Source organism: Orbicella franksi, chromosome 2 (genome assembly GCF_964199315.1).
Source record: "Orbicella franksi chromosome 2, jaOrbFran1.1, whole genome shotgun sequence".
Lineage (NCBI taxonomy): Eukaryota > Metazoa > Cnidaria > Anthozoa > Scleractinia > Merulinidae > Orbicella > Orbicella franksi.
The window spans coordinates 19,893,503-19,910,007 of NC_138146.1; the positions used below are offsets into that span (position 1 = coordinate 19,893,503).

The following is a 16,505-nucleotide window of genomic DNA, read 5'->3' on the forward strand; positions in this document are numbered from 1 at the left end:
AATGTTGGTTTTTGTGTACGGAGGAAAACCGGAGAACCCGGAGAAAAACCCTCGAAGCAAGGAGAGAACCGACAACAAATTCAACCCACATAACCACTGTGCCATCCCTGCTCCCCTAGTAACTTAACTGACCTCGTGCCCAAGATTAGATAAATGATCATAACCTGTTCTAGCTTGTTCTGTGGAGAAATCATGAAGCAACCAAACTATCTTGTAGCAATAGTAAGTAGTCACGGACCCATTGATAACAATTAATGTGCGCGGAGCAATAAATACTCATAGAGAATTTCCCAACAAGGTTCTCCTTTGCCGTGCAATCACATATATATTCGATTTAACACTGCACTCAAAATTTCTAGGCTCACAAAGAACGCTTATAGTATAAACAATCCCTGAACGATATAAAGGAGTCCAGTTACCTTATGAAGAAGCAAGCCATCCGCATGATAAGTTCAACTGCTCGAGGGTTACTTGTGGCGACACTGAGTGTTTGACCGGTCATTCCTTTGAGTAACTTTCCCTTTGTTAAACTACCTTTCACAGACAAAACGTCCAGCTTTTCCGCTTCCCGTAAACCATAACTTGCTCAAATATTCCCAAGTTGCCATTGCTTTCTCATAACATCAGCATCGATTCATTCGGCAAAACGTTGCTTGACGAAGGAAAGTTTCACACGTGCAGTTATTTTTGAATACATTAGTTTACAACTTATTTCAAGCGCATTATAATTGGTCAAATGCAAAATTTGGCCACAATCAGCAGCAAATCACAGTGCCGACCAATCATTCATTTCCGATAGGTCTCAGTTGGTTAGGACTAGTTCAAATCTTGCCAGGGAAAACGACATTTGATATGAGCACAAAGAAATGTAGAAAGGATATTAGGAAAAGAAACGGCGAAAAAAATTGGAGCAAATTTGGAAAAAGAAAACAAACAAACAAACAAACAAACAAACAAACAACGAAATTTGGACAACTTCCAACACTTGAAAATAAGACGATTGTCTCAGATTATTTTTAAATCTATTTACTCCAGATAACATAATTTTAAACTGCCTTTTGTGCATTCATATATTTGGCAATCAAGTAGTTACAAGGGAATTTTCCGCGTTAAAGGAGAAATGTCAGTACTGAAATCATCTGGACAATGCTGTTAACTTCGTCTCAGATTATTTTTAGACGATTGTTACAAATCACATAATTTATTCCACGAAACAACATAATTTATTCCAAATTGAAGACAGGTGTTGAACATAAAAGTAGAACCGATGAAGACGGTAGGGCGATAAAACATGTCTTTCAAACCTCTATTCTGGTTCATTCTTGTTAATCTGCACCTCTTTTGTTCTTTGGGGTAGCGCCATTGTTTGTGTTGTTTACCTGCTGTTTCCTTTGGCCAATTATAAAGAACCGTGTGAAGGGCGCAGGTCGCCCCTGATATAATATCTACAGGTCACGAGGTACCGTCTCGAGTTAACGAACTTGAATCAGGTTATTTAGATCTGCCGGTTCAGTGGCAGTAGTCAGTCCTGAGAGAACTTGAAGAAAAGCGATACGCTGTAGTTCAACGAGAAACCTGCCTACAAAAAGAAAAAGGAACAACCTTGCAGAAGCAGGCTGATCTTTAAGATGCTGCTGTTCTTTACAACATTTCTGCAGTAGTCAGCAAGAGTCATGTTACATTTACTGCATGAACTCTTTTTCTTTCAGTCAATGGACCTCGGTCAGGTCAAAACTTTCACAATTATGTGACGTCATCGATAGCGACCAATCACGTCCATTGCTTGTGTAAAGTCTGGGACGAGTCGAAGAACTCAGTCGTGATAATCTACCCAGGCTTCTTCACAGTCGAGCCACGCAAGGCAGAGAAAGGTATAGCCATGGTTGTTCAACCTTTCTTACCTTTCCCGTGTCCCTGAAAGGAAAACATCTTGTTGAGATGAAGCTTTTTCTCAGCAATAACTGGATGGTATTGTAGTTTAGCAGCTGGCCCCAGATGTTCCAAAGGTCGGATAACGCTATCCACCGGATAAAGCGCTATCTATCGGATAAGTGTTAACAAGACAAACCATGCTATCTGCTGGAAAGTTATCAGTTTATCCGGCAGATAGCGTTATTCACCTTTCGAACAACCCGGGCCTGGACTTCAGACCACACGGAACTAGAACACTCATCACAGATCGGTTTGGATACAACAGCAAGTCCTGTTATGCTCTACTGTGACGTATGACACAGAGGATTATGGGTGACAAGCTGATACCATAACATATCTGCTGGGTCAGTTATGACCTGGCCACCAGGCTCTGTGATCACTGAGGTGATGTTCATACTCTACCGTGTACTGGCGCTTGAGTTTACTTGCTGGAGGTGAGGTCTAGGCGTTAAAAAAATCATTCTCTCCACTGTGCTCAAAATACAGCTTGCGAGTTATAAACCGAACATGCTGCGTAAGACAGCGTAGACAAGGACATCCATACCTTACTCCCCTTCTGATGATGTTTTTGATATTTAAAACACTTCAATGGATCCATCTTACGCTTCTAAAAGAAAAAAACAACAACAAAAACAAAAGAGTTAAACTTGAAAGACAGGAAGCGACAAAGAATTCTGCCTAAAATACTGAGGTATACTTTGAGAAGGCACCTTCTGTAAATCGTAGTGAAAAGTGGTCCATAAGGAATCAGTAAGGATAATTTACAGGTGTCCTTTATAAGACGTTTGACTTTGGATGATGCCAAGCTGCAAAATATTCAATGACCGGGAAGGTTGACTCCATTGCTGTTGCTTAATTACATAATTCTTTTAAGGTGGGACTATTACAATATAATACACGTACGAGGAACTTCCAGTTCAAACTGACCTTGCCGCCATGTGTACTGTGAGCGTTCTTTTGTGATGACATGTGAGGACGTCTTCTCTTCCGAGAAGATTTCGCCATGGAAGGTCGAAGAGTAGGAGGAACTAAAATACAACAACATAAATTACAAAACATCGTGTGGTGGCTTGTTAGTTATGTGGAAATTGAAATAGGGCAGGTGAAAAAATAATTCGTTGAAAAATTCTGTCATCGAGTATTGACTGAGCCCGCGGTATCTGCCAAGATTTTGCTAAGCAACATGACAAAGGCTGAGAGCGTCATGACATAAAATGACTGGGAAAAAAAAACAACAACAACTTACCGAGATATTCAGGGACGTTTTTTAAATGAGGTTGGATTCTTGTGGGATGAAGATCTTTGTCATGTCTGAGAACTTGCAAGTCTCTTGGATTATCTTCAAAATATGCCTGGTTAAATAGACACACTTCACATCAAAATGTAATTTTGAAAAGACCAAAACTTAATTTAAAGATGTATATGGAAATTTATGTCGTCCTTGCAACTACCCACGGGAGATCACTAGACAAGTCTCCGAGCGAGGGAAAAGTCCAAAGATTTCTCATGCTAAAACTGTTGTGGCAGACCTCCCCACTTCCTGATCATGTCCAATTGGGAAAGAACAGCGAACTCCAGGTAAAAGTTTGTAGTGGAATGAGATGAATCAGATAGCTACACTCAGAGAGAGCCTATTCTCATCCACGTTCTCATCCACCAGTTGATTGGTTGTCGAAGGTAATCTGACATCTGTTATTGGTTTTAAACACTCATGCAACCTGGTTTAAACCAATAGAACAATAAGGATTTTTTCAGCCAATCGAATCGACTTACAACCTAGGGCGAAATAACACCCATATGCAGTCACTGCCATTTTAATGGAAAACACAAATAATGATGCTGAACACAGCGCTTCTGTTGTAATTGCTCTTTTATTATTGTTGGTTTACCCGGAATTGGACCATGGTTTAACTTTCCCTTCCTCTCTTTTCCGTTCTGTTTCGCCTTTTTCACCGGAGGAGTAGCAATATTTCTATCCATGTCCCACAAGAATGGGAGTAAAATAGGTGTTCACATGACGCTGTTCTTGCCTGCCAACAAACGACAGAGATACGTACCTTTAATTTCTCAGAATTTAATATTTCTGATTTGATTTCTTTAAGTCGTGCTTCCTTAACTGAGGGAGACAAACATAGATAGTAATTAGGAATTTTCATAACCAGCATCAAAAAGTCTTGGAACTAAGTAGAAGAGTAACATAGTAAATGGTTTGAACCCAGGAGTATCAGAAATTCAGTCACCAACAACAGTTCGTTTGAGAACTACCCTCACCCGGATGATAACACTGTGCGAACTAAGTAGAAGAGTGATTGCTGGCTCTTCTGATCAAATGATATGGACTCAATCTTTCGACCCAAGGAAACTGTGTTGACTTAACACAAAATCTCATAACTTGAACACAACGATGATCGAAAGGTATATTCAGCATTCTATAGTAAAAAGTATTTAGCTTAAACTAACCTGCTGATTTTGTTACAGCTCTAAGTGCGTCCTAATAAAAAAGGCACAGTTACAAAGAATTTTAAAAAAAATTGAAACAACATCATAACTTGAGTAATAACAACAGATTACACACTCTTGAAACCAACTTGTTTAGAAAGATCAAACACGGTCCCATTTTGACAACGCTATTGAGTGTTAATACGGCAACATTTTTGTATTCTCGATAGTGAAGCAAGCTACACGCAGCCAATGAAATATAGTTTAGACTGCCAGGTTCATGTAGTAAAGATCTTGGAGAGATTCATTTGTATGTCGACACCAGGGTCCAAAGAGATCATAACAAGTCGAAAGGAAATAATTTTATCACATCAAATTATATTTACCTGTGTTCGATATCTGAATCCTTCAATCTCCTCCATTCTAAATTGATACGGCTTAAAGATCTCTTTTTTCTCTCCTTGATCAAAAGCAAAAATTACTAGTCAGTAAGAGTTTTATCCTAATAGCTTCATTTAACATTATTTTTGTTAATATCATGTTATTTTTTTCTTCCCTCGCCATTTATTATGTAGATATTTTAGCCATTAAATTGTAACAAGTAAATAATTAGTCAGTCTTTTTCTAAATCCACTAAATCTGGAATTGTTCAGGTTTTTAACACAGAACAATGTCTGGACGAAGAAAAGATCTCTAACTTCACAGAACTTATTAAAGATGTTTCATGAATGTACCTGTGATCTCTTTAGTCAATTCCTCTTCAGCTTTTTTAAGTAGTTTGTAATCATTTGCAGTCACAAACGACAAGGCAGTACCCACATTATCACCTCGAGCTGTCCTGTGCAGTGGAAAAGGAAAAAAAACAACTTACCATGAATAACTTATAAAGTTCAACCCCTATTAAAATGGCCACCTTTGGGGAAATGGATAGTTAAATAGACTTAAAAATAACAGAGAACCCTCATTGGGACTTTGATTACTGGCCGCCTAATAGGGGTGGCCATTTAACAGGTGGCTGCTTAACAGGGGTCGGACCGTAAGTAAATAAGGAAGTAGCACATAACATAGGTAGTAGGTGCAGAAAAAAATCAAGAGAAGGGGAATACAGGTGCATTCTAAACAAATCCAGTTACAACACAACTACATGTACACAATTAACATGATTAAAGCTGTACCTTCCTACTCTGTGAATATACGCATCAACACCAGCAGGGAAGTCAAAATTGATAACATTTTCAACTCCTGAAAAAGTACAACAAACAGAAAGTTAATTCACATGTTTGCACTAAACAACTGGATATTGATGCTCATGGTCACGAAGAGAAAAATATTTACATGCAAATGTGTTACAGAAGTATCCATGAATGATTCTTTAAAGTTTGAGTCTTAGAATAAACCGGGAAAAGTCCATTGTTAAGTATTTTGGACATAATAAGAATTACTAATTGATGACAACATTTGTGACTTTGCTTCAGCCATCACATGTATTGTTGATGCATCCAGCCTAAAAAGAGTTCAGGTTTTTGCTGATGCCAACACCTAAGACACTGAGACGTGAAGTGATTCCAACTAACGGCATGTTTGGTATGATCTTGAAAAACTGTTTTTCTCAGTATTTGTGGTTTGTTTCATCAGCCAGATTTGCATATTTCCCCCTTTCCCCCTTGTGGAGAGAGCATGGTTTGATCGACCTATCGCAACAATAATATACACTGTACTAAACAGTGAGTGATCTCAAACAAAAAAGCAATCAGCAATCCACAACCTTCCTTTTGCATTTTTTAGCCCAACCAAAAGTCGTGTGCATTCACCTCCATTCACTAAGCCAATTATCTCCCTTACTTCCAGTTCATGTACTGTTTTGTCTACATTCACATGCGATCATTTCAAGGTCATTGGAAAATTGTTCCATCTTTTGAAATACTTTCTAGAGACAAACCTTGAAAATCTACTCCTCTTGAGACCCCATACTCTTTGTCTTTCTTTCTCCTGTAGAAAAGGAAATGTTATTAATGCAAAATATTGCAAAATACTGATTCCTTTTGCTTTCCTCCATTGTACATGTACAAATTTAGTGTGCATAATTAAGTAGTGATGACCAATTACACATGTAGGTTTTCTCCACTAACTCTTCCTCTACGCAAGTAGTGAAGTACACAATATTTACTCACGGACAAACATTAAAAATACACTGGCAGCAGTGCCAAATATATGGAGTATCTGTTAAACAAGTAAATATATCAGTTTGGTAACAATTTTATGCGGTACTGATAATATCAGGATTATTGTACTCACTTTTTCTTTTTCTTTACATTTGCTGTTAATGTCAAAGTCAAGGACAACAAACCTTAACACTCAGATAATGTGTTCATTATTATGGCTGAAAACACCTATGAAGAACAGAAATGAAACCATAACAAGGACATGGTAAAGCACTTAATATATAATCTTTCATATATTCACTTCCAGAGGTCATAATTGGAGCAGCTCAAACATTTGTAAAGGATACTAGATGACGACGTCACAGCGTCAAACACACGTTCATCAGATGCTATGATGTAGTCATAAATGTCTCTGTTGAATTCTTCTACTATATGTAATCTGAAAATGACAAAAAACATCACTGAATTACAACTTGAACAGCACCCCACGCAGTATGCAACTAACAGAGATGAACAAAATAACTAAAAGCTATGAAACAACAAGCAGAAAAACTTGCAGGTTACCTTGAGTTGTGAGGTAATTCAGAATTCAACACACAGGCTTTGATTGAAAACTGCTCAAGAAAGAGTTTCAGCCTGCAAAACAGACAGGACAGATGTTACCATTTGGCATGTAGTCTTGTTAATAATAATTTTTTATGATAATACAATTAATTTTACAGGTAATTGCATGACCATCAAGTGCACAATATTTGAGAACTTTAGGGCATTGTCTGCAGTCATTAAGATCAATCAACATCATCTGCACAAACAATAGGTCATATGTATTAAACACTCTAGATTACACGCTGCACATGCCATTCCTTTGAAAGCTTTGGCATATTCACTTTATTTTCATGTGGGCATTTTTGATCATTGCTGCTTTGGGAATTCATTAATAAGAAACAATTTACTGTTTAGATTGCACAAGTTCCAGGGCATAGAAGTTACATACTGCATCAGCACAAGGGGTCCAGTCTAGCTTGCCAGAGCATACCCCAGTTTCTGCAGTATTACATGTAAGTGACTAAGAGTCAGTATTTCTACTCCGCCTTGGATAATATACTGGTTCATTGCAAGGTTACCATTTAATTTGCCAGTACCCATCTATACACCAAGGTGGAGAGGTAGTGTGAGTGTAGTGTCTTGCCTGAGAACACAACACAGTGATCTCAGTTAAGGCTCGAACCAGACATACATCTGTAATCCATGGGACAGTGCATTAAACATTACGCCACCATACCTCTAACTTACTACAGCATACACTGACGAATGTGAATGAAGACTGTTCATACAATTCTTGTTTTTGTATAATAACTTTGTAGAAAGCTTCTAAGTCGTGCAGTTGACTAGATCTTGGAAGGTACATGTAATATTTAAGAGGCTGTCTCTGTGAAAACTGACCATGGATTTTACTTCAAAAATTTGATTTTTCTCGTAAGCTGGGATTTCAAAGCCCTTACCTAGTCAATCACTAAAATGAGTTTTATTTGAATAAACATTCTAATTGGATTTTTCTAGGATTAATTGAAGTTCGGTCTGCTTGACAAAAGTTGCATGCCTGCTGAAACTGGAAAAATAGCACATGATGCTGGCACTCTTAAAAAAATTAATATTCGCTCAAAAGTCCCAATTCTTTTTTGCAACCATAGATATATCATAGCAGTTTGTTTAGCTATGTTGCAATTATAATTCAATGTTGTTCCTTCAACGGTTAAAAGAAGATTTTCAAACCACTGAACTACATGAATAGAAAGTATAAATGGCCCTTAAATTAAGACAATAATAAAACTTGTCTGCCCACTAGGTTTTCAAAACTAATGACCATTTAAAGTTCAGGAAATTTTGAAAATATTCCATTGAGTAACTAACATACTCACCTTTGTAAAGTGCTCCGATACATTTACGTAAATCTCTTACCTGGCTTCAAGATTAAAGTTTTGGTCCTTTGTTGCGACCCTTGAAACCTAGTTAGCATTAAAACCGCCAGCTTTTCCCTCCAGCTGTAGGTTTGTATATAAGGTACATTTATACGTTCCTCATCTGTGTCGAGCATGACGGTCACATACTTCGATTTTCTTTGTATTACTGACCATTGTTTTCCTTAAAGCCCGTTCAGTCATGTAGAGTCCTCTTGGAAGGTTTGTAGAAGCACCCTTTTGCACAACTCTCAGCATACATACATGTATGAACAGTAAACAGTGATCCGGGGATCCAAGGAAGGATTGATAAAGTTCCCAATCTTCCCGTGAGTATCACAGGAATCCAATGATGTGATATTCACAGGAAGATTGGGAACTAAAACACCTGTTGTAAACACAAAATGGCCGTGACATTTATCAATCCATCCTCGGATCCCCGGATCACTGTTTACTGTTCATACATGTATGTGTGCCTAGAGTTGTCCAAAAGAGTGTTTCTACAAACCTTTCAAGAAGTCTCTACATGATTGAACTGGCTTCGAGGAAAACAATGGTCAGTAATACAAAGAAAATCGAAGTATGTGACCGTCACGCTCGACACAGATGAGGAACCTATAAATGTACCTTATATACAAACCTACAGCTGGAAGGAAAAGCTGGCAGTTTTAATGCTAACTAGGTTTCAAGGACCGCAGCAAAGGACCAAAACTTTAATCTTGAAGCTAGGTAAGAGATTTACGTAAATTTATCAGAGCACTTTACAAAGGTGAGTATGTTAGTTACTTAATGGAATATTTTCAAAATTTCGTGAACTTTAAGGGGTCGTTAGTTTTGAAAACCTAGTGGGCAGACAAATTTTATTATTGTTTTAAATTAAGGGCCATTTATACTTTCTATTTATGTAGTTCAGCAGTTTCAGACAGGTGCCACATTTTTAAAAGGTGCCTTCAAAGTAGAGCTATTTTTGCGTTTGGTTCAAAACTTGATTTAACGGGTAGAAAATCTTCTTTTAACCGTTGAAGGAACAACATTGAATTATAACTGCAACACGGCTAAGCAAACTGCTATGATAATTATATCTATGGTTGCAAAAAAGAATTGGGACTTTTAAGCAAGTATTAATTTTTTTAGAGCGCCGGCAATATGGGCTATTTTTCCAGTTTTGGCTGGCAGGCATGCAATTTGTGTCAAGTGGACCGAACTTCAATTAATCCTAGAAAAATTCATTTAGAATGTTTAGTCAAATAAAACTCATTTTAGTGATTGACTAGGTAAGGGCTTCAAAATCCCAGTTTATGAGAAAAATCGAATTTTCGAAGTAAAATCAGTGGTCTGTTTTTACAGAGACAGCCTCTTAATACAATACCAGTCATACAGTAAACCTGTAACACAGTACTGCAATTATAACTGAGAATGATTAGCTATTTACCTGTAACACCTGTCAATTCCATTGACAAACAGAATAGTTTTCCCTTGAACAAGTCTGTGATACAAACACAACAACCAATCCATTTAAATCAGTCCTGCTTTTGTCACACTGTAAGTTCTAGTTTGAGAGTAGCAATAACAGTAACAACAACAACAATAATCTTTATTGACCCACATTAACCATAGTAAATACAGGGGAATGGTTATGAAGTCCCGCAAATATCAAAGGAGCAAACACAGATGACAAGATTTATGTTGGAAGGTCCACGACCATGCACAATCATTTGTTGTGCTCTCATACACTATGCATAAATCACGTAACCAAAACGTTTCTATTGGTTGATTCCTCGGTCAGAAGTAAACAACTATTGTGTTTTGTGCACTGTCAAGGCCAAACAAGAGAACGAAAACATACAACAAAGAACTTTCTTGGGTTTCTTAAACCATTCCCCTCTATTAACTATGCACTAACATACATTTGGAACTTACAGGGGAAATATCATGCACATTACAAGTTGATTTAAAAACAAAATAATAAGGAGAGGAATTATTAAATGGAGCCTAGAGGCTAAGGGAGCCACAAAGTTTTTGAGTAGCCATTGTCTAGTGACAAGACAAAGCCATTCTTGATCTTACCTTAACTTGAGAAGAGTGTATATCAAGAGGAACTTTTCATCCATTTCACATCTAGAAAACAAATATGATAAAGGAAGGAAAACACTCCACAGGTTATACAGCCAACTTGAAGAGTAATGGTAGTCTTCTCTAAGCCCACAATAACAGTTCACAGTTCATTGCTAACTCTGGTATTCATAGGATTACGATGCTAGGAGTGTTCTCTCCTCACACCCAGTTCTATTATGTCAGTTTGCCCTTCTAACAGTTTCCAATTATTATTCTCCTCTGTGGAGAGAAGCATGTGCAAGGTTTCTTTCATGATTATTACTGTTTTCTTTTTTGTGTGTGTTTGACCCTTCTGGGTCACAGTAAGCTGCATATATTTCCCCTTCCACTCCCCTTTCTTATTGAGATTTGCAATAAACTGCAATTTTGATTCCTTTTTACAGGGTGCTTGAGGCCATTCTCTATCAAATAAAACTCAAAGTACTGTACATGTAAAGTACATGTAAAGTGTAACATTTTCTTCTTCAAACATACTTTATAAAATACTGTGTGAGTTTGTCATCAGATGGAAGCTGTGACTCTTGCAGTTTGAGGATAACCTGTAAAACACATTGAAAAACTAAATTTTAAAAACCAGCAACCAAGCAATGAATGAATGTACAGATACACAAAAATGTTAGAAAAAAAATCGCCAAAAAAAAATTGATTTATTGAACTTAAAACAATAATTTTATAACTAGTACCCGCAGGGTTTCATTCTGGATGAGTTTGAAGGAATCCCATTTTTTTGTTCTCTCCAGGCCTAGTTGATATTGAGGTGAAACTGCTTTTAAGTTTCTTTAATGTGCAAAGCCAGCATGATTGTACAAGTCTTACTTGTTAAGAACCTGGTAGTGGTCTGGTAGGGATTCAAGCTAACTGCAACTCTTTGCTCTTCCAAAATTACAATGTAGCTAATAAATAACTGTGTTAATCTGCTGTGGTTACATACAATATGATGTAGTTTGAAATACTTACTGGATTGTGGAGGACAAGTTTCTTTAAAGCTGTAACATCCTGCAAAAAAAATGTTGAAAATAAATCATGACAGAATTACACAGAAATACATGACTGTACAGTCAGCCTTTAATCCATAAGTTTACTTTGTCTGTTCTGAAAATTTCACAGTATATCAAGGCCACATCGACTGGGGTGTTGGTATCATAATCATCCTTTCCAGCAGCCAGCAAACATCACAATCTCCAGCAACTTAGATTTTTTACCTCAAGTTGATAAAATAATGATCCCAGGGTAATAAAAAAAAATTATTGGGTTTCTCAAAATGCTTAGTGATTTCTCTGCCTGAATTCTATTCTCCTAAACCAACTTGACTGGAAAAAGAAAAACCTGATACAACTCATTATAGACTTAAATGATTTTACTTTGTTGTCCTTGAGCTGTAGAAAATATGAAACATTGGAAAGCTTTTCTTGTTTATACATGCTAAACCATCTGCTTGAAAATTCTCTTCTCCCAGGCTACACTTTTGTATTGCAAAGTGCCTTCCTAATTCAAATGACAATTTCTACACACCCATCTAATAATACACACCTCACTTAAAGTTGCAGACATCAGGAATGACTGATAAATCTTTGGAAGATGGCTGCAATGAGAGTTTACATTAACAACTAACTTGTAGAAGGTGCACGGACCTAATTATCATTAGTACAAATCTGCTAGAGTTTTATCAGGAATGCCATTCTCTGATTGGCTATGCTGTTTACTACATGCATCTATTCTTTTGTACATGGTGAGTAGCCTAGCAGTGTGAAGAGGATTTAGATAAATTTAGATTCAGATACTAGTAGTAAGAATTATAAGTTTTTAAAAAAAATTAGATTATTTGTTCTTAATGTCTATGCATGATAGTTGACTCAGGCTGTGCCCTCATCAACTATCATGCAAATATAGAAATCTCAAGGCCATAATCTAATTGTTGAACAGAAGAATATATATATCTTATTAGATGTTTTGTTGTGTAGTATCGCTGTTTATTTTTACGAGTTGCGCCATATTTTGACGAGCCCAAAGGGCGAGTTCGGGCTCATCAAAATACAAACAATGAGTAAAAATACTAAGATTTATTATCCCACTGCTGTAGTCAATAAATTTATCAGTGAAAGAAGGAGAGTGTGACAGTTTTGTGTGCACGTGCCAACCTGTCCGGCAAACAGGTTTTCTACTGTACAATATTACTGTATATTTGTACTGTTATTTGGACGGTACTCACTGCAGTTGGATAATAATATGTTCTAGTCTTTTCTAACAATGACAATCACCGTGTCTCAGTGCACCTTCTATTTAACAATTAGGTTTCTATCACATGATAGTTGATGAGACCTGAGCCAGCCTGAGTCAACTATCATGTATCACATATATTGTTATATAAATCTACCAGTGATTCAAAACTCTATCTAAATCCCCTTCACAGACACCTCGAAAATGCAAAGAAGTGGCTGCCTTTTTGTTAACAACCAAGTGAGTAGTGTAGCCAATAAGAGAACAGCAATCGTGATTGAATGCTAGAAGATTTATACTAATGATCACTATAAGGCAACTACCTCACTGCACATAACCAATTAGATAGAGAGTTACCAATAGTCACTTACTTGATCACCTCAAAAATGTACAGAAACACAGAAAATGTTACCTTTCTGTGCACATGTATGTCAGGATAGAATGATTGAGAACCTGAGCATAAACATTTTCACCACATTATTTTGCAAAGTAACTGAGATGGTCATGTTGTGGTTTATTATTTTTGGTTTTGGGTCTAAAATTTCTCAAGTCAGATAGATGTTTATTTTCCTTTGCCTTGCATTAACTATCATAATCAAGTATAACAGGGAAATAAAAATCAACCTGTTTGAAACATTTCAGACAAAAAACAAATATATAGTCAATGTTAATGGTGGAGTAGCTGTGGTCAGTTACACTGCAATGGTAGGTGATTGAAGAATTTCTTAGTGCAGTGAATGTGTCTTCCAGTATCAGACAGCCTTAATCAGCTGTTAACGTTTTGGTCAATTTGAAAATTCTCATTTTATCTTTTATACTAAAAAATGTTTCATATGTTACAATGTACATTTACCTTAGAAGAGTCTTTAGATCATGTTCATAGCCATATGAGAAGACGAGGTCAGCTTCATCAATGACCAGTATCTGCAGACTGGCTTTAAGATCAAGATTCTGGAATAACAATGATTGTTATTGATGCATGTAATAGTCACTCACTCGAGTATAGAATTACATATAGCTTACATGGATCTCACATTAACTCTTTTTGTCTGTTTCTTGGTCACAAGGTGAATTAATTCAATTGTTCAGATATCCAATATAATTTAATACAATTTGATAATGCACTCCAAAGAGAGGAGAGGCGAGATAAGGTGAGGCAAAGAGAAGTGAGAGAAGGAAATACTGGTATCTTCATTGCTGTAGCTACATTTGTGTTGGGTGTGTTTAAAACACGAAATGGTGAGATGACAAAATGGCACTAAGGGTAAGAGTGAATGTGGTATAAGGGTGTCTGTAAGGGTTAACCCTACAATCATTGAGAGCTAACCACTGTCTAGTCAGTGATATTTAGGCTAACCTGAACAATATTTCAGGGCTAACTGGAGCAGTATTTAGGCTGAGCATAGTGCCATTTTGAGTTACATGTATCTGGTTGATCCATGCTCTAAGTTCAATTGAGTGTAGATCTCACTGATGTACACTGTACTTAATGCAATGTAATATTGTTGAATTAACTATGAACACTTACTTTGGCTTGCACATGACCAAGTAATGCACTTGGTGTTCCAATCACTATGTCAGGACACTCCATCAACAGTGACCTTGAAAGAAATTACAATATTAGACTGGCTCTTTAGCTGAAAACAATGTACATACTTGAACCATACTTTCAGAAATCTGTAAAAACTTTATTAAGTATGCAACAGATCACTGCCAACTTCATCCACAAAAGGATGTGTTGGAAAATTATTGCTAACATATAAAGCTTGTTAACTTGCCATTATAATATTACATTACAGTGTGATTTAGCACATGGTTCAAAAACCTGTAAATACATTGGGCTTGGCCCAGGACATCTGTCTTTCATATTGAATCTTGATAAATGAGTTTAACACTTACAATAATTCAACTACTGAAAAATAATCTATACATGCATTTGTACACCACTTAAAAACTTTGAAAATGAGTTGATGTACATATTGTATTTGAAGACTGACCAGAGGCTCATTTGAAAACAACACTAGTTTTACTTTGATACTCACTTTGTACTAGCAAGATTTCCCTGTGCAACATCGGCAACTCTGACTTCCCGAGAGCAGTAAGAGGATAATTCCTATGATTAAACAAAAACCAAAATTACTTACAAGAACTACATGTACACAGTAATCTTAGACAATTTGGCCATGAACAAACTCTTTACCCAGTAATTTGAAAGTTAAGCACATACAGGATAATCCGCAGACACAATATCGCTGGAGACGTCTGCTAAGGGAAGGTTGGGGAGAGGCCAGCTAGAGAGGTTCTCAAGAAGATTGAGCACATAGAGAGTTGAATGTTACCTAATGTCATGTACCTGTATATAGGTACTGCACATACTGCAAGAGAATGACATTTAAAGTTTTACCTTGATGTTTCTGTGTGCTTGCTTTGCTAGTTCTTTGGTGGGTACTAACACAAGAGCTCTAACACCAGTGCTGGAAGAATTTGTCTGTAAGATTGATTGATATGTATTAATATGTTAAATTGTAGCAAGGGATCCTGTGTGTCAGAGTCTTATTTTTAAATGAACATACCATACCTGTTTATCTTGTAGGATTCTCTGTATCAGTGGTATTGCATACCTAAATGTATAGAAATAAACAAACCTTACATAGTTGAAATTAAAAAATTAACTAAGATCTACTACAACACATATGTATAGCCTAAAAATAAACAAGGTATACGCCAAAAGTGTAACTGATTATAATCTTAGCTAAAACCTCAGCCCTCAGACAACTTACGCTGCAGTTTTGCCAGATCCAGTCTTGGCTCTTGCTAAGATGTCTTTCCCTTCGAGAGCTAAAGGGATTGCTTTTTCCTGTTTAACAGTAAGAATAAATAAAGTAAGAACTTTCTATCGAAACAGAATGTCATTGACACACAAAAGAAACAAATTAGCAGATTAAAACTCAGTGAAACTTCATTGAGCTAACCTGGATTGGAGAAGGTTGTGACCAGTTCAACTTGGCAATAGCCTAATAGAGAAAACATTAGTAGGCGTGAAGATTAAAATGAACGATTCTGGCCTATTTTGATCCCTAAATTATAATTTACCTTGACCAATCGACCGTCTAAACCCATTTCGTGAAAAGAGCAACTTTCATTAATTTCGTCCGCCATGTTGATATTTTGCACGTGAAACGAAATGCGCGCGCATATTCTTCCAGAAAATTATCTTCGCTATTCGCCGGCTCAACTCTCTCATTTTCACCTGTCGCAAAAGAAGGTCTATTCAAATTGGTTTTCCAAAACCGCATCGCAATTTTTAAGTCATACTTATAATTACGAATGACTTACACGTTTAAAAATCTAAAGACAGAAACAGAAATAATAAATAGTGTATTGATTAATATAGCCTTAAAAAATATCCTTCTTCCCGAAACATTTCAAAAAATTCACAGTTATGATGTGAAATACTTATACTACTTAAGATGTTAACTGTTTGAGAGACGAAAGTGCGACTTCCTTTTTACAACATCCTTTTAATATTAGTGTTTGTGAACAGTAGGTGGCACTTATTAAACCAATCGAATGGAGGAGTTCACTTCTGTGAGATAAACAAACACCGACCTCCGTGCGCATGGTTGAATTATCCCCCAAAAGATTACACTTCATTTAAAATATCGCACCAAAGACAAATTTC

General features: G+C 36.7%; 1 protein-coding gene across 2 annotated transcripts; it reads right to left on the minus strand.

The window, feature by feature from the left end:
* Window positions 1-7: 7 nt before the first annotated feature.
* On the minus strand, window positions 8-16,012 carry LOC145478509 (putative ATP-dependent RNA helicase DDX56). 2 transcript variants are annotated; one of them, XM_081456559.1, is made up of 26 exons: window positions 15,917-16,012; window positions 15,796-15,837; window positions 15,604-15,680; window positions 15,402-15,444; window positions 15,228-15,311; window positions 14,866-14,936; window positions 14,352-14,424; window positions 13,677-13,774; window positions 12,137-12,188; window positions 11,564-11,602; window positions 11,081-11,145; window positions 10,559-10,609; window positions 9,924-9,977; window positions 7,098-7,169; window positions 6,881-6,972; window positions 6,667-6,688; window positions 6,311-6,360; window positions 5,547-5,613; window positions 5,106-5,209; window positions 4,758-4,831; window positions 4,393-4,423; window positions 3,990-4,048; window positions 3,179-3,284; window positions 2,860-2,960; window positions 2,477-2,539; window positions 8-1,914 (listed from the first exon to the last, which is right to left on the minus strand). In XM_081456559.1, the coding sequence occupies exons 1-26, from the start codon at window positions 15,980-15,982 to the stop codon at window positions 1,888-1,890; spliced, it is 1,683 nt and encodes a 560-aa protein (XP_081312685.1). In that variant the 5' UTR covers window positions 15,983-16,012; the 3' UTR covers window positions 8-1,887. The 2 variants fall into 2 exon arrangements, with proteins under 2 accessions (XP_081312685.1, XP_081312684.1); XM_081456558.1 differs by having other exon boundaries at window positions 8-2,539.
* Window positions 16,013-16,505: the final 493 nt, after the last annotated feature.